This window comes from Aegilops tauschii, chromosome 7 (genome assembly GCF_002575655.3).
Source record: "Aegilops tauschii subsp. strangulata cultivar AL8/78 chromosome 7, Aet v6.0, whole genome shotgun sequence".
Lineage (NCBI taxonomy): Eukaryota > Viridiplantae > Streptophyta > Magnoliopsida > Poales > Poaceae > Aegilops > Aegilops tauschii.
The window spans coordinates 638,805,104-638,823,759 of record NC_053041.3 but is presented as its reverse complement, the minus strand read 5'-3'; the positions used below and the strand labels follow the sequence as shown (position 1 = coordinate 638,823,759).

At 42.3% G+C, this 18,656-nt stretch overlaps 1 protein-coding gene across 1 annotated transcript; it reads right to left on the bottom strand.

The window, feature by feature from the left end:
• Positions 1-232: 232 nt before the first annotated feature.
• On the bottom strand, positions 233-1,200 carry LOC109760821 (uncharacterized). The gene has a single exon (XM_020319626.4). The coding sequence runs from the start codon at positions 1,127-1,129 to the stop codon at positions 518-520; it is 612 nt and encodes a 203-aa protein (XP_020175215.3). The 5' UTR covers positions 1,130-1,200; the 3' UTR covers positions 233-517.
• Between the last annotated feature and the right edge of the window lie 17,456 nt (positions 1,201-18,656).

Here is an 18,656-nt window from a genome sequence, read left to right as displayed (position 1 = left end):
ATAGGCACAACACCTGGGAAAAAAACTCATGTGATTCTCTTTGGAACTGTTTAGAAATAAGATATATGCGTGCAAAATTGAGCTGGACACGAGGTCGTTAAATAATTTCGTTCACCATACAAAATTGCTGGAGCTGGACACAAGGTCGTTAACCTATAGATCTAATTTTAGATCGGCTAATTTCAAGTAAAACAGCACTAAATCAGATCAAGAAACAAAGTATCACATGAAATAACCTGAAACATTAGTTCTAGCTGCATCAAAGTATCCAACACAATCTGACACACATATATATAGCAGCTTAATTGTAGTCTTCATTTATTTATCTATTAAGCGGGGATCGATCGATCGAGAGCTATTTGCAACCCAAGTCTCGAAACACAAAGTCAAAGAGAGGGAAGGCAGAATATAATATCGGAGAAGCTAAACACCAAATATAGCACACGCAAGCACAGCTCGAACAACTGTCAACTGAGAACACTAGCAAGCTGCTCGATCGATCTGTTGATCACTCCTACTACTCCCCCTGTTCCTGATCTGCCTCGGGAGCCGGAAGGTTCAGATCAACGTCGAACACGACGGGCCTCCGAGCTTCTTCGGCGGCGGCGAGCTCCTCTCTTTCGAGCCCGGAGCAGCCTTTCTTACCATTGTGGCTGGCGCGGTGGCCGCCGAGCGCCTGCCGCGTCTGGAACGGCATCTTGCAGCGATCGCACGCATACGGGTAACGTGGCCCGTCCAGGGGCGGCGGCCGGGGCGGCTCCATGCCGCGCCAGGTGCGGTCCGTGTGGCTGCGCATGTGGCCATGGACGGCCTTGGAAGTGGCGAACATGCGGAAGCAGATGGGGCACCCGTAGGGCTCTACCTGTGCTCCACCGGGGACGGCGGCCGGCCTCTTGCTGCCACGGGCGATGGCAGGGACGACGGCGTCCACCTCGTGCAGGGACTTGAAGGTCCAGGGGTACCTGGGGTCGTCGCCTCCTCCGGAGCCTCCCGCGACGAGGTAGTCGACATGGCCGGCGGCGGGCATGATGAACACTTGGGAGCTCGATCCGTTGAGCATGTTGTGGGTTGTGGCTGCCGTTTCTGTCTTTGTGTAGGGACACTCTAGATGCACTGTGTATTTGTGCATATATAGCGGCTTGGGACTGCTGAGTAGGTGGGCCGCACCGCCGCAGCACCATCTATCAATGTACTAGTACTTAGAGTATCTGTTTATCAAGTTCTATGTGGTCTTTATTAATCTATATTAGTGTCACCGGTGAGGAGACTAAGCTTTTCTAAGAAACATTTCCCTTTTATTAATCTATATATGTGCAGTGAGTGCAGGTGCCATCCTATTTATGTGTGTTTGACATACATGGCTTTAAATAGCCCGCTATAGCACGAGCACGCTATAGCATTTAGAAAAGGTCCTGCGCTAAGAGTCTTTTGTTCAAACACTTGAGCAAACATTTTAAATAGCTCGCTATAGCTCCGCTATAGCACGCTATAGCATTTAGAAGAGGTCCGACGCTAAGAGGCTTAGCGCGCTATTTAAAACTTTGCCTATATATGAAACATCTGGAAAGAGAGAAATAGTTTGTTTACTTGTAGTCTTTTTTCAGTTCGTATTCCCCTTACCCTCTCATACCATCAAGTCTCAGAGCTGATTTTTACCTAATAGACAATAACCTTATAAAAAATTCCCCTCTTAAATAATTATAAATGTTTGGCTAAAGTCAAACCTGCAAAATTAGTTCAAGTACAACAAAGCCAATCACATTTTTTTTTGAAGAGAACCCGCACCGCTAGCTAGCTTTTTCAATATAACAGGCAGCAATATTTGCAATCACAACGCCCTCACTATTAATCCAGATAGAAAAAGGAACAAAAAAAAAGGATCGAGGAAAAGAAAAGGAGACAACAAAAGGTTTTGCCATATATGACGTTGGTTGTTCCAGGATCGTCAAGGCTGAGCCTATGTAAGCATTGCAACCTACTTTATATGGTTTGAGCTCAACTAGGAAGCTTCCCTCTTCGCAAAGAAAAAACACTAGGAAGCTTCCATATAGTGCAGCCATATCCGATGTTGGTATATCGTAATTTCACTTCTAGACGAAAGTGTTTGTAATTTCAGTTTCTGGTTGGGTAGAGAAGCCACCCCTAGATTTTGCAAAACCTGTGGGCTGGTTTGGTATTTTGCACATATATTTTGATGACATCAATACTGAGCACCGTCCTAACCCTCTTACAAGCTGTGCACTTTCGGCTGTCGGATTTTATGGTCTTACCCTCGTAGAGCATTCTAATATCTTGTCTCCCCTTGGGCTCCAGCCACGACTTGCATATTACATAGGAAAAATTATAGCCCATAGGTTAACTAAGCCTCTCTCCATCGCAAGAAGCCAATTAACTCACTGGTCTCCATATGTGTGGCGCTCGGTGGACACACCGATCTTTAAAGTAAAAGGAGGACCACTAGATCTAGATTTCCATCGAGAAAAATACATGATGTCCATTGTTGTGCCGTAGTAAAAACCCAAGACCGCCTGTGTAGGATTCCATCGAGAAAACCAGGTATCGGTCAATATGATCCCTAAAAAATAGTCATTGTCAATCAATGAGTGGTTCATTTTGAGAGGGTGCCATTGAGCGTGTGGTCATTGTGCCCACTAAGATTGATTTTTTTTACATATACCCTTCAATCGTATATGTAAAAAGGAAACAATTTCTACTTGGGCCCGTCTAAATTTTAGTAGTATGTATCCCCCTCCCTTGGCTCCGTCCCTGGCTAAGCCACATCCTAGTTTGTGATCATTGCTAACAAATACCTCCTCGCAAATGGTGTTGGCTCCTTCCCCGTCTCTCACTCCTCACAATGACACACATCATCTTCATCGCGCCCCCTACTTTACCATGTGGAACGCCATCTTTGTGATGTTGCTCGGGGCTGAAGCTTCAAATGATGTTCTCAACTCACAATTCTCTTTCATGTCCGTTTTTTCTGCTACTTGTAAGACCTGTAGTATTTCCATTGAACAACTAATGGAAAGAGGATTAGCTCTGTTAGGGAAAATACAGTCAACTTACTATTTCACAAAAGAAGGCCAAGTTGTGCACCCAAGTATGACATGTAGTTGGCCTCAAAGTAAAGCTTCTTCCAAAATGTAGATCATGTAGATCATGCAGTAGCTTCTTCGTTGCCAAAAATGATATATTGTTTTTTCCTAAATGTTATATACCGCCTATAGTAGTATCTAGCACGGGAATCAGCTGTTGGTACTCGGTGTGGGCCAATGCCCAATAGCATAGGACTGGATAATGTGCATTCCATTTATTTTATTTTATCTTTTGCATCTGGCTTTGCCGGTTTTGCTTCCTTTTTCTTCCCTTGATTTTTTATGTCGTCGGTTTTCCGTTTTCAATTCTACTTTTTACTTTTTACTTATTTTTTCTTTTTTCTTTTTAGTTTTTCCATTTATTTTGTTTTGTTCATTTCTATTTCAAATTTTCTTATTTTTTACAAGTAATATAAATATATGCTGAAAAACAAGTTAACATTTTTAAAAGCAAACTAATATAAATATATGCTGAAAAAGTATGTAAACACATTTTAAAGTTACATGATTTTTTTTAAATAGGTGAACACTTTTTTGGAATATTATATGAAGATTTTTCTAAAATGCATGGATTTTTTTATAGTTTCATGACTATATTTTTAAAGGTCGTGAACACTTTAGAAAAGAATATGGCTTTTTAAAAAAATTACATGAAGATTTCTTTTAATTACATGAATACTTTTGAAATGCATGAACACTCCTTTGACATTCCATGAATATGATAAACCATATGAAAATTTTATTTAGTTACACAGACATTTCTAAAAATACATGTACACTTTTTGAAATGTACATCAATATTTTTAGGAGTAAATGAATATTTATTTTTAATATGGTTGGGTATTATTTTTAAAATTAATATCTTTATTACTTCTTTGTTTACTAACAGGTAATATTGTATATTTCTCATAAAAAATTGAAAATGAAGAAATATTGTCGTTTTTGTAATAATCATGTCCCATTTAGGCTCCATGTGGGCGACCAGCAAGCTTCCACGGGTCACATTTTCGCAAATATTCATAGGCAGCATCTATAGGGATCTCCTAGCTGCTGCAGACTGGCGGGGCTTCGCACATGGCAGTCTTCACCTGGGCCGGCCCACGCAGCAGCAGCCAGTGGTGTAAAAAAACAACGCAGAAAAATGCGGCAGACTGACGGGGCTTCGCACAGGGCAGTCTTCGCCCCGGCCGGCCCACGCAAGAGCAGCCAAAGGATTTGAACTCGTGAGTCGGCGCTAGTAGAGACACCTACCTAAGTAGTGGAGCTAATCAGCGCTAGTGTTAAACATGCAGAGCAAAAACCTTTAGAACTAATCATATCGGTAGATCCAAATATTTTCTCCATTTTCAAACAACTAATGAAAATTCCGAATACTTTTTTAAAAAAATCTTAATTTTTTTCAAAAACCCAAACAAGTATAATTGTTTTTACCTAATATTTAAATTTGTAACCCAATTTTCAAATGGAAATAATTTGTGAAAAAAATGAAAAACAGGAGCATTTTGTTCCAATTTATTTGACCATAATGAACAACTTTTGAATTCGCGAACAAATTTATAAACATAATTTTTTTGAACTTGGGACAAATGTTGGAAAAAGGACCTTTTTTGAAAACATGAAAATTTTGGAAAAAAAAGGGAACATTATTTGCATCTGTGAACGAAATTTGAAACTCTGAACAAAATTGAAAAATGTGAATATGATGAGCACTTGTTGAATTTGTGGACAAAATTTGTAAACAGGAAACGTTTTTGAACTTATGAACATTTTTTGAAAATCATGAATTTTTATAAAGTCTCAACAAAATTTGGAGCAGGAACAATGTTCTGAACTTATGACTATTTTGAAAGTTGTACATATTTTTAAATATGTGAATATTTTTTTAAAATCACCATTGTTTTTGTAAATTTTTAATAAAATATAAAAACAAGAACATTTTTTGAAGTTCCAAACATTTTTTTTGAAATTTCGCCCAAACATTGTAATTCTGAATAATAAAAATAGAAAGAAAAAACCGAGTAGCAGTAGTAACGGTAACAGAAGCAGTTTTGTAGTGATTGTAACAGCAACAGCAACGAAAGTAACTTAGCAAATATCAATATATGAAAAGCATGGGCATTGGACCAGTGATGGATATTTGTGTTGGGTGATTTTCATCATATACAGTCACAACCTAGAGCGACACACAATAGCTCCAATTCATCAATTTAATGTACCCATATATTCCGTATATAGTCATACATGCTTGTAATAAAAACTTGCATGTCATCTTTTGTCCTACCCTCCCGTGGCATCGGGGTCCAAAAGAAAACTAAGGGATATTAATGTCTTCTTTTAATAGAGAGACGGAACAAAACATTAATGCTTGGTGAATTCATGAACTTCTCGAATTATAGTCATCCTCGGAGAGTATCCCACTTATTGTCACTTTGGGGGTCTATGGATCAGAACAATAACAAGTGCATACAACTAGCAGATATGATCAAGAACTCAAATATATTCATGAAAACATAGATGGTTCAGATCTGAAATCATGACATCCGAGCCCTAGTGACAAGGATTAAGCATAGCAAAGTCATAGCAACATCAATCTTAGAACATAGTGGATACTAGGGATCAAACCTAACAAATTGACTCGATTACATGACAAATCTCATCCAACTCCATCACCGTCCAGCAAGCCTACGAAGGACTTACTCACTCCCGGTAGTGAGCATCATGGAATTGTTGATGGAGGATGGTTGATGATGATGATGGCGATGAATCCCCCTCTCCGGAGCCTCGAACAGACTCGAGATCAGCCCTCCCGATGAAGAACATGAGGTGCCTGCGGCTCCGTATCTTAAAACGCGATGAAACTTCTTTTCTTATTTTTTTTCTCGGGAAGACAGAATTTATAGACTTGAGATTAGGGTCGGTGGAGCCTCATGGGCCCCACAAGGTAACATGGCATGCCCGGGGGTGGCTGCGCCTAGTTGCCTTGTGGGCAACAGGTGGCTCCCTCCGATGGATCTTCGCTCAAGTAATGTTTTATATATTTCATAAAAAATCTCAAAAAAGGTTCGTCCAATTCTGAGAAGTTTTATTTCTGCACAAAAAACAACACCGTGGTAGTTTTGCTGAAAACAGCGTTACTCCGGATTAGTTTCATTCAAATCATGAAAATTAGAGCCCAAAATAAGAGCAAAAGTATTTGGAAAAGTAGATACGACGGAGACGTATCAACTCCCGCAAGCTTAACTCAAGAGCAAAATTATACAGAAAAAGAGAAAAAGGAAGAAAAGAAAAAGAAAAGGCCGCAAATGAAAAACTGAAAACCACAGAAAACCAGTTCGGGATCCTTCTAAAAGCTTCCCGAAATCGATTAGAAACCTTCTAGGAGGTTCCCAAAACCTTAAACTGTAGCGAGTGCGTTATCTTTCATTGGGCCGGCCCATCTTGCTCGCTAATCGCTAGCTCTGTGCGAATTAGCGACAGTTTGTCACAGAGAGCGACAAATAGGAAAATCCCATCTATACCTTGCTTTGTGCGAGCCGGATGTGCGTAGATGGGCTGCCCTATTATCCCGTGTGCGTAGATGGGCTGCCCTATTATCCCGTCTGATCCCACTATTTTTTTTGAAGAATTGATCGCTGTTATTTTGTAGGCTACATGCAGTTTGCTGACCTGAAAGGATCTACAATTTCTCCTGATTTATATGTTTGGAAAAATATTTTGACCTAATAATTTATTAAAATTTTAGCAGTGTATTAAAAGTTCCATGTCGGTTGGTGGTGGAGCAATTTTAGCGAATCATAACGTCAAGTGTCGGAGCTAATTTTAGCAAATCTCCAGAATGTATCCAAGGAAATTAAAATGCATACGATATTTCAAAAATACTCATCCGGTTATAAGAAATTGGTCTCCGAGTACCTAGAAAATGTTCATCGTGTATTTAAAAAATGTTCTTCGGGTATCAAAATTATTAGTCATGTATTTAAATTGACTATTGTGTATCTAGAAAGAGTACATCATGCAATAAAAAACTATTTGCCATGTACTTTATAAAAGGTTCACCATGTTATCCAAAAATAATCATTGCATATTTAAAAAGTATTCACAATGAATTTAAAATGTTCGTCGTGTATTGCATGTACTATTTTTTATCTATAAAATGTTCATCATGTACTCAGAATTGTAATTGTGTATTTGAAAGGTATTATTCCTATATTTTAGAAAATATTAATCGTGTAATACCAAAATTGACTATCATGTACTAAAAGATATTCACCGTGTATAAAGAATGTTCAACATATATTTAGAAAATGTTCTCATGTATTTAAATTTTTATTCTGTGCTAAAAAAGTTGATCATGTATTAAAGAAATGTTCATTGTGCATTTAAATTCTTCATCACGGTTTCATGGAAATGGTCATTCGTTAAAAAATGTTCACCATCTATTATTCAAATATACATGTATTTGTCAAAAGATGTATACATTCTCCGTAGAAAGAAGATTGATGACTAAGGTGTCCTAGTTGGTTACTGTGGTTCTCTCTCAATGAAGAGGTCATGAGTTCAAATCATGTTGCTCGCACTTTTTTTTAAGTTTTCTTCTGAGAAATCTACTTTTTTAAAAGTTTAACAGAAAAAAGTAAATGGGCCAACCCAACGCGGGGGGGTTGCGCCGGTTGGCGAAATAGCCTTTTAACCGGCGCTGAAGGCGCCAAATAGGAGTCAGAATGGATATATCGATCTGTATGGTGGGCCAGGGTGCGTCGAGCAGGCTGCTTGGAGGGCCAATCAAGCGGAAATGCGAAGCCCAACGCGTGTGGATTCCGAGATATAGTGCTGGCAGCGGGTACCCGTATCATGGGGGAGCACCAACACCGCGCTCGTAGCGTTGGGTAGATAACACTCGCGCATCTGCCCTGGTTATGTGGGCCAGTCCATTACCATCCTGCATGGCTTCTACGATCCATTAAAAAAGTTTTCCCTCGGTATGCTACAAACATTATATTTCAGCTGTTCGTTTTTTCTGTCGGTTTTCCAAAATAAAAATGTGCAGATATTTATGAAATTTCCTAGAAATTAATAGATGTTCATGAATTTATAAAATTGTTCATAAATTTCAATAATGTACAATATCTTCACAACTTCATAAAATATTCATACATTTAAAATATGTTCTCAGATTTCAAACAGTTTCTCCAAAGTTTAAAATGTTCGGAATTTTTGTTCCTGAATTACAAGTTTTTATTAATTTTAAAAATGAATTTTAAATTTTTTTCATGTAAACAAAAAATGTTCATAGATGTGAAAAATGATATAAGATTGCAAAAAAAAAGTGTTCACGAACTTTGGACACATTTGTGGATTTCAAAAAATGTTCTCGGAATTAAAAAAATGATTTTTTTATGAAATAACTCTTGTATTAGATAAACTCTGGAATTACAATCGTGTTTGACAATCCGTAGAACGCCTACAGGGACAGACCCAAGCCAAACAACAGTGTGGCATTGAGTTCTCCCAAAATTAGCCATGAAGTGACGTACATGAGTAATACAAGAATTACGTTCCTCCAAACTTCTTTTGATGTCATCTATCAAGAAAGCGATTTGTTCCCATCTCTGCTCTTAACCATCATGACTGCCTCCAAGCTATCACATTTGGCGACAATCGGATGATTGCTCTACTGCAAGGCCAGCGAAAAACCCTCCCGAGCAGTTCTGATTCGAGTGCATCATTGCATGTGAGAAGTTGTCTGCAAGCACTAAAAATAGAAGGATGGCTCGCTCTCCTTCCCCTCCCCTCCCCTCCCCCTCGAGCGAAGCAACTACGGCGCCATTAAAGCGCCCCAACCCCAGCCTCCCACCCACCCCTGCAACTCACCGAGCTCTCCCCGCCCCGAATCCCCATCTCAGATCCCGCATGGCTGGAGCGCGTCGCCGCGGCGTGTGGGTTCGCTGGCTTGCGCCGGTGGCGAGGGTAGTGGAACCGCGGGAGCTTCCACCGCCTGCGGCGGCGCCGCTGCCCGAGATCGACCCGCACTCGCCGGAGGCTCGCTGTGAGATGCATCGGGTGGTGATGGAACGCTTCCTCGACCAGGACGAGTGGGGGGAGATCCACCTCCACATCCTCCGCCATGCGAACTTCGTCGAGCGCGCGCGCTTCATCGGAGACGACGACTGCGAGGATTTGGAGCTCCCCTTCTGGGTGATCCAGGAGGCGGAATCGTCGGATCCGCGTCAGGCCGCGCGGTGGGAGAACTTCAGGACGGCGAACCCATCCAGGCTCAACATCAGGCCACCTTCGTGGGAGGGCATCGCCAACATCCCGCCGAAATTCCTTCCGCCGGGCACCGTTTGGCTGCAGCGCCGCCAGTAGATCGTCTTCCCCGACCGATTCAAGCTCAGCGATGAAAGAACATGCGGTGCCCCCATGTTTGGTTTTGGTAATTGATGACAATCTCTATGGACTAATGGTTGCCTTGAGTTATATTTGAAGGATTTGTCCATATGCATTTCTTGAAGTCCATGTGTTGGTTTCAAGGAGTTTATGTGGTGACCAAGGTGTTATTAAGGAATTATCCAAAGATTGGTCATGTGAGAGTTGAGCTTATTGCAAGCATGTCTTGGAGAAGAAGATTGTGTGATCATTCATGTATATCTTCAAGACATCATCCAAATGAAGAGAGTTGAAAAGATTCAAGGTTGATCAAGACTAAGTCAAGAGTGAATCAACTTGATCAACTCACAATGTGTAGAAGATGTACCGAGAGGGATCAAGCGATCCCATGGTGTGGTAAGCATTGTCAATTACGCTTTGTGTACTAACCCATGATCTTCGTGAGAGTTCTTTGTGGGGTTAGGTTGCGGTGCGCAAGTTCAAGTGAAGCATCATGAAGAGATCAAATGCTTGAAGCTTGCCGTCCATTGTGGTGACAATGGACTTGTGAAGATTATGCGGTATGCAAGTTCAAGTGAAGCATCATGAAGAGATCAAATGCTTGAAGCTTGCCGTCCATTGTGGTGACAATGGACTTGTGAAGATGTGCGGAAGGGTGGCTCACCCATAGTGGAGTATGGGGGAGCAATCAACTAGTCTTCATCGAGCCAACGCAATCAAGAAAGGTGGTCCATCTTTAGGGAGTCAAGATCGTCATCATCTATTTCAAGTGGACCATGTGCAAGGCAAAGGTTTGCTCTTGATAGGTTTTCTATTTTACCGGTCTCATGATGGTAGTTGGGAGACCGGGTTATAGGATCGATTGCCGCACTATCAAGGGGGGCTCTCGATGAGTAGCTTGATCGTATCGTTCATAGAGAGCTCAAACCATTGCATCCTTGCATCATCTTTATTGGTTATTGTTTGGTTCTTCTCTTTGTGAGTTTTGGAGCTTATGGTCATCTTGATGACAAGCTCGAGTTCATCGAAAACAGAGTTCACTCACATCTTCTATGATGTTTTCGATGTTGGAGGTTATGCCGGTTCTTCTCGGTTGGAGGTTTCACTCCTCTATTTGTTGGCATACCTCCCCTGCCTCTTCTTACTATAACCAGTCGCTGTTTTGATGCTACTCGTCTTCCTCTATCCAACAAGCTTGAGTTTGCTCAATTCGGAGCTCATATGAAGAAGTTTTGGCAGTTCTGTTTTTCTCCCTGCGGTAGTACCGCGGTGGCAGCGGTAGTACCGCTTGTAGCGTCAAGCGGTAGTACCGCGGTGGCAGCGGTAGGACCGCTTGTAGCGTCAAGCGGTAGTACCGCTCCAGTACCGCTCTACTACCGCCTCGATTTTGGGTCTGCTCTTTTCGTGTCGGGTTCAGCGGTAGTCATGCGGCAGTAAGGCACGGTAGTACCGCTGGGGCGAGCGGTAGTACCGCTCCGGTCGAGCGGTAGTACCGCTTATAAGCGGTACTACCGCCCCAAGGTTCATGTTTTGTTGATCCGTTTCCCTGCTTCTTCCGCCCGAGCGGTAGTATCGCTCGTGGAGCGGTAGTACCGCTCGTGTGCGGGCTGAGCACATAACGGTTGGATTTTCCCCCTCCTATAAAAGGGGGTCTTCTTCCCCAATGAACCTTATCCTTTGAGCTCATGTTCTTCCCCCATTGTTGACCTTCTTCGAGCTTGCTATCTCTCAATCCCTCCATGGATTCTTGCTAGTTTTTGAGAGAAAAGAGAGAGGAGATCTAGATCCACATTTCCACCAATCACTTTCTCCTCTATGTGAGGGGAACCCCTTGGATCTAGATCTTGGAGTTCTTGGTGTTCTCCTTCTTGTTCTTCCTCTCAATTTCCTCCTTAGCATTAGTTGCTTCGGTGGGATTTGAGAGAGAAGGACTTGGGCACTCCGTGTGCCCTTTCCATTGCATTCGGTGCATCGGTTTGAGTTCTCCACGGTGGTACGTGGAAGTTACAAGTTGAGAAGCTTATTACTCTTGGGTGCTTGGTGCCCTTGAGCTTGTTCCTCTTGGGTGCTTGGGCGCCCTAGACGGTTGGTGGTGTTCGGAGCTCAATCATTGTGGTGTAAAGCTCTGGGCAAGCGTCGGGGTCTCCAATTAGGTTGTGGAGATCGCCCCGAGCAATTTGACGGGTACCGGTGACCGCCCCCAAGGGTTGCCAAAGTGTACGGGTTCGGTGACCGCCCCCAAGGGTTGCCATTTGTACGGGTTCGGTGACCGCCCTCAAGGGTCCCTTAGTGGAATCACGGCATCTTGCATTGTGCGAGGGCGTGAGGAGATTACGGTGGCCCTAGTGGCTTCTTGGGGAGCATTGTGCCTCCACACCGCTCCAAACGGAGATTAGCATCCGCAAGGGTGTGAACTTCGGGATACATCATTGTCTCCGCGTGCCTCGGTTATCTCTTACCCGAGCCCTTTACTTATGCACTTTACTTTGTGATAGCCATATTGTTTCTTGTCATATATCTTGCTATCACCTAGTTGTTTATCTTGCTTAGCATAAGTTGTTGGTGCACATAGGTGAGCCTAGTTGTTGTAGGTTTTGTGCTTGACAAATTATCCGCTAGGTTTATTCCGCATTTTTTCAAGCCTAAACCATAATTATTTTAAAGCGCCTATTCACCCCCCCTCTAGGCGACATGCATGATCTTTCAAGCGACGACCCATCAAGCCTCCGCCCTGGCCAGGTGAGATAGGTATGAATCTTATTCATGCTAATTTATCGTTGAAGGCTCGATTGAGGGATTTATGATTGCGTCAGAGGAGGGGTGCGATTCATAGTGTTTCAGATGATAGGTCTTTGAATGAGGATTTGGTAGTGAATTTGGGGGTTCTCCCTCGTCAATCTGTACCTACTAAGGAACGAGCCGCTGTTTGTACAGCTGGTGAGGCCTTGTTGGAGTTGGGCTCCGGCGAGGTGCTCAATCATAAAACTGACATGGGTACCGTGCCAGGGGCGGCGAACCCCTGCCGTTCTTCCCCTTCAAATCCAGCGTTGACTGGGCCCACCTTCAGAGTGCGTGTCCAGGGTGAGAAAGCGGGGAGTGGGGGTAGATTACGTAAAGTGGAAAACCTAGAAAGTGTGGAGGAGTACTTTGGCCAGCTATGGCTTATCCCTCCCCCCCCCCCCCCCGCGCCGCCGCAACCATAAAGCCCACCTTTCCCAGCCTCAGTACGAAACCAATTCCGGATTCATCTGCTGGATCCGGAAAGACTTAATTGGTAACAATTCGTTCACGGCTGCCGACTGCTTCCCCGCTTCAATCCGGCCTTTCGACCCACCGCCGAAGAATATCAAGGTTTCTAGAGAAGGAATTGGCCCAGGGTCTCTTTCGTTTGTGGAGGTAGTGAAGCAAGGTGCACAGATGGCTGAGCGCCGGGCTGGAGGTAGCGGCAACCTTGGTGCTGGTCAGCCCAAGGTGCCTGGGCAGAAGGCTGCCTCGTTCACTGGGCGCAAGCAGCCATCTGCTCCGCCGGCGAAAGAGCAGGCCCCTGCCCCGAAACCTACCAGATCCACAACCTCGACTGAGGGATCAGCTCAGGTACAGTCGTCTCAATCTGGTGAAATAGAAGTGGAGCAAGTCCTTGATCCAAGGTATAAAGATATGATTTGTTTCAACTGTGGGGGTCCGGGTCACTATGTTGGAAATTGTGTGAAGCCAAAGGCCTGTTTTATCTGCCAACAAGATCACAACGTTAACAACTGTGCAGCCTGGTCAAAGGTACAACCCACTGCTGTTTTCTTTGGTTTTTACCATGTTGATGTACCCATAGCTAATGAGTCAAAATGGTTGAATTTCCAAAACTGTGCTGTGGTGAACATATTGAAAGGAGAAGTGGATTGTCCCAAGCTGATGGAACTCTTGACTGCAACATTCTGCAAGACTAGGCAGTGGCCATGGCAAATTAGGGGGCTATCTAGCAAAACTTTTTTGGTCAGGTTTCCCCCTTGGAAGAAAGTGGAAGATCTCATTGAGTTGCCTGGGTTCTCCTTGCCTCAAGATTTGAATGTCACCCTGACTGAATGGAAGGGTGGGTGTGAGCCTTTTGGGGAACTGATTGAAGCTTGGGTTCTAATTGAGGGCATTCCTCTCAAGTGGTGCACATGGAAAGTTTTTGCTCAAATTGCTTCACTCTTTGGGGTGTTAACTGATGTTGATTGGAATGGTATGTTCAGGACTTTCTTTGAAAATGTCAGGATTAAGATTGCCTATAGAGATCCCACTAAGATACCCTTTGAGAGGCTGATTGAGATGAAGAAGAAACTCTTCCTGCTGGGTTTTACTGTTGAGGGCTTTAAACATGTGGGTGGAGTAGATTCTGTCATTGATATTGAGGATGATGAGGATGGTGATGAGGAAGAAGAAAAAACTGAAGAGGATCAAACGGAAGAGGATAGAGAGGCTCATGGAGAACATACTTCTGATGGATCAGGAGATGGTGGTTTGGCTATTGATGAGCTGGACAAAGCCAACTTTTCAACAAAACATGGGACTGCCAACAAACATGTGACATGGGGTTTGGTGTTCTCACCAATGGATCTTTATCCTGACTCTGACCAGGAGAACATTGTCCTGGAATGTGCTTTATCTAAAGCTGATAATACTATTACATCTTCTGATGGTGTTGAAGGACAGAACAATCACCAAAACCAACTTCTGGTGAAACAAAAAAGTGATGATCTATGTGTAGGCAAGGATGATACAGTGGTGGGAGAGAATCTGATCCAAAAAAACCCCTGCCACTTTTGGGAAAATGGGAATGCAATAACAGATGGGGAGAGATCTGGCAACATGGACTACTGTGAGGACCTGCTTAGGTCTTTGGACCTACCTGATTCTGAAAATGAGGAACCTAAGGAGGAGGAGTTGGGGGTTCTCCCCCCTAAGGCCATTCATATCCTGCAAAGTGAGATACTGAAGAGATCCTTGTTAGATTCACTTAACGAAGAGAAAAGATCTAAATGGGGACCTGTTCTTGCTCAAAAACCTAACACTAGAGGGCATGGAAACATCAACATTATGGAGAAAGCTGCTGCATACAAAAGGAAGAAAAATCTGGAGATTCCTGAAAATTTTAAAGGTAAATCTTTTTCCAGTGTTGATAAATCTACTCTTGCTGACCAATTGGGACAAATGAACTTAACTATTGGTGGTGGTGAATCTCAAAAGAATAACATTATTGATGAGATGGTGGCTGAGGAGAGAGAGAGATGTCTGGTTTTTGCCAGTAATAATCCTGAAATAGTTCTTCATGAGAACCTTGATATTGAAGTCAATGAATTAGTTAGCACACCTGTGAGTGATTCTTCCTGTAAGCCAGTTGAAACTGCTGGTGCTTGCAGGAAAACACCCACTGTTCTAACTAAGGCCAAGCCTTGTGGCTTATCCCATCCTTTTAAAATTGCTTAGTTATGATAGGTCTTATATGGAATATTAGGGGCATTGGACAACCTGGACAAATACAGTGCCTTTGTGATACTATTGCCAAAGCTAATCCTGACTTTATTGGGTTTTCAAGAGAGTAAAAGAGAGATTATTTCTGAGGGTTTCCTCAAAACTATTGATAAATTTAATAATTTTGTTTGGCACTTCTTGCCTGCTGATAATACTGCTGGTGGGATCCTTTTGGCTTTTAAGGAAAGTGTTTTTGAGGTTATTGGCTTTATTAACCAATGATTTTCTATTGTGGCTACTATCAAAAATAAAAGTGATGGCTTTGTTTGGCAGATGGTGTTGGTTTATGGTGCTGCTTATTTGGAATTCAAAATGGATTTTGTGGCTGAACTTCATGATACTTTGGATAATGCTTCTTATCCTATTATGGTTTGTGGGGATTTCAATTTGGTTAGAAGTGAAGTTGAGAAAGGTAGTGGGCAAATTAACCAACAAACTACTTTTTTCTTTAATGATTGGATCAATAGATGGGCCCTGATGGAGATTTCTATTTCCAATAGAGTCTTTACCTTGTCTAGTAACCAGAGTTCCCCAATTTTTGCCGTTCTTGATAGAGTGTTCACTTCTGTGGACTGGGATGCACATTTTCTCTTTTCAACTCTGACTGCGCTACCCAGGGTTGGGGGTGATCACACACCTTTAGTCCTTGACACTGGTGCTAGAGCTCCAACTAACCCCAAACCATTTAGGTTTGAAAAATGGTGGTTGTCTCAGCCTGGGTTCCACCAGATGGTTGCAGAAGCTTGGAACTCTGTGGCCTCTTCTAATTCTTCTGCTGACAACTGGATGAATAAAGCTAGGGTTCTTAAAAAGAAAATCAAGGGGTGGAGTATTAACAGAGAAGTTGCTTTGAAAAAGAAAAATAAGGCACTCCTTATGGAGTTTGATGCTCTTGATGTCCTCTCTGAATCTCAGCAGCTCTTTGCTAGGGCTGCAAGAAAAGCTCGAGGCTCGTGGGCCGCTCGAGATCGACTCGTATTTTGACGACTCGAGATCGGCTCAAAAAGAAATGAGTTGAGTATGAACACTTTATGTAGCTCGATAGAGAAACGAGTTAATCTTGAGCTAACACTGGCTCGCTCGATTTTAGATTGATAGCTCGATGTTATATAATTATATTAAATAATCTTGATATTTATTTAAAAAGATAATTTATTTTCTTATATGTCGTGCACAGTTTTTCTCAATTTTACCTAGTAGGAAACATGGAGGCCTAATTAAGCATGAGAAACTTAGCCTCAATATAGTGCGTGGTCAGTCGTGTGTCAAATATCCTATTATTCTCAGCCAAAGTTTAAGAGCGGATGCACCTTCATTTTTCTATCTTTCTACTTCATTGGTCCCTACTTATCAAGTGCTAGTCGTCGGTTGAGAGAGAATAAGTCAAATTTTATAGTGGCTTTCTATATTGTGTTGTTGGCTATAATGTTTGAAAAATTGCCTTAGACTATTCATAAAATCATCTTATTATTTATCTCGAAAATAGCTCGAGATCGGCTCGAGATCGATACAAGCTAAGCACGGGCCACTTTTTACGGCTCGACCTTGAGCTTCACTTAGTTTGAGCTCGCTCAAATTTTAGTATAATCTGAGCTGAGCCTAGTCCAACTCGCTCGAACTCGACTCGTTTGCAGCTCTACTCTCTGCTGATGATTTGGAGAGGATGAAAAATGTCAAAAGAGCTTGATGATATTTGGGAAAAAGAAGAGACTGCCTTATGGCAGAGATCTAGGGACAGAAGAAATTTAGAGGGAGATACAAACAATGCTTACTTTCAGGCTCTTGCTAACCATAGACATAGAAAGAACCACATTACTGAACTGAATAGCCCTAATGGGGTGGTTTCTTCCACCAAAGATATGCTTGATGTGGCTACTTCTTTTATAAGGAGTTGTTTGCTTTTGAACCTAGACCTGACATACATCTAGATGCTGATTTCTGGGCTGGTGATGAGATGGTTAGTGATGAGGAGAGAGAATTCCTAGAGAGATCTTTTTCTGAAGATGAAATCAAACAAGCTATAATGAGCTCATATGCTAGTGGTGCTCCTGGCCCTAATGGCCTTTCCTTTCTATTTTACCAAACCTTCTGGGACCTGATTAAAAAACATTTTATGTGGATGGTTAGAGATTTTGAGAATGGTGTTCTAGATATGTATAAGCTAAATTATGCCATTATTACCCTCATACCTAAAGTTCCTCTGGCTAGAGATATGAAATTTTTTAGACCTATTAGTCTGAGTAATTGTGCTGTCAAGATTTTCTCCAAGGCCATGACCACTAGGGTTTCCCCACTTTGTGACAAACTTATTTCCTCTAATCAAACTGCCTTTATTAAAGGCAGGTTCATTTTGGAAAGTGTGGTCATGGCTCATGAGGTTATCCATGAGATTCATAGATCTGGATCTAGTGGTTTAATCCTTAAACTGGACTATGAGAAAGCCTATGATAGAGTGAGCTGGGACTTTCTGAAGGAAATGCTTCTTTCTAGAGGCTTTGGCAGTAAGTGGGTGGGCTGGGTGTTGTCTACTATTCACCAGGGGACATTCCAAGTCAGAATTAATGACACCAATGGCCCTCAATTTGTTGGTGGTAAAGGTTTAAAACAAGGCGACCCCCACTCACCCCTGCTGTTCAACTTGGTGGCTGATGTATTCTCTAAAATGTTACATAAAGCTGTTAATAGAAACTTGATATGTGGGCTCTTGCCTCATGCAATCCTTGGGGGTGTGGTCAGCCTGCAATATGCTGACGATATTATCCTCTTCCTTGACAATTCTGTAGAATGTGCCAAAAACCTGAAGTGAATTTTAACTTGCTTTGAGAAACTTTCTGGTTTGAAGATTAATTTTCACAAAAGTGATCTGCACGCTATTAACATCTCTGATCAAATGGCTAAAGAATTTTCTCAAGTGTTCTGCTGTCATCTTGGGGATTTCCCCTTTAAATATTTAGGTGTACCTTTGCACTTAAAAAAGCTTAGGAGAGAAGACCTTCAACCCATTATAGACAGGATTATTAAGAACATAGCTGGGTGGTTGGGGAGATTTCTCTCATATAGAGGCTAATTGATTTTGCTTACTACCTGCATTGCCAGTATCCCTGCCTACTTGATGTCCATTGTTAAATTTCCTAAATGGGCCATTGATATGATTACTTCTTAGATGTCTCATTTTGGCTGGGGAAATGTGGGTGATAATCATAAATATCACCTTGCTAGCTGGGGCCTGATCTGCAGGAAGAAAGAGTTTGGGGGTTTGGGGGTTCCTAATCTTAGAGATTTCAACATGGCCCTTTTGGCTTCTTGGGGGAGAAGATTTTTTGATGATAGAGTTAGTGATTGGAAAAAGATTTTGGCTTACAAATATAATGTTAATAATCCCAACTTCTTTAGTACCAGAACTACCTTGGGATCCCCCTTTATGAAGAGCTTAGCTTGGGCGTTGGCAGCAGCTAAAAACTTATATAGGTGGATCGCTAGGGATGGCAAGAATATTGCCTTCTGGCACGATACTTGGATTGGGGAATGTTCCCTAAAAACTGCCTTTTGGGACTTGTTTGAAATCTGTCAACAACAAGAAGCTACTCTGGCGCAAGTTTGGGTGGGGGTGAACTTCAACTCACTTTTAGGAGGTGTGTGGACGGAGAGGCTCTATCCAGATGG

Bases quoted from the DNA above. Each gene is read 5' to 3' on its own strand.
- LOC109760821 (XM_020319626.4), bottom strand. From the start codon at position 1,129: ATGCACAAATACACAGTGCATCTAGAGTGTCCCTACACAAAGACAGAA.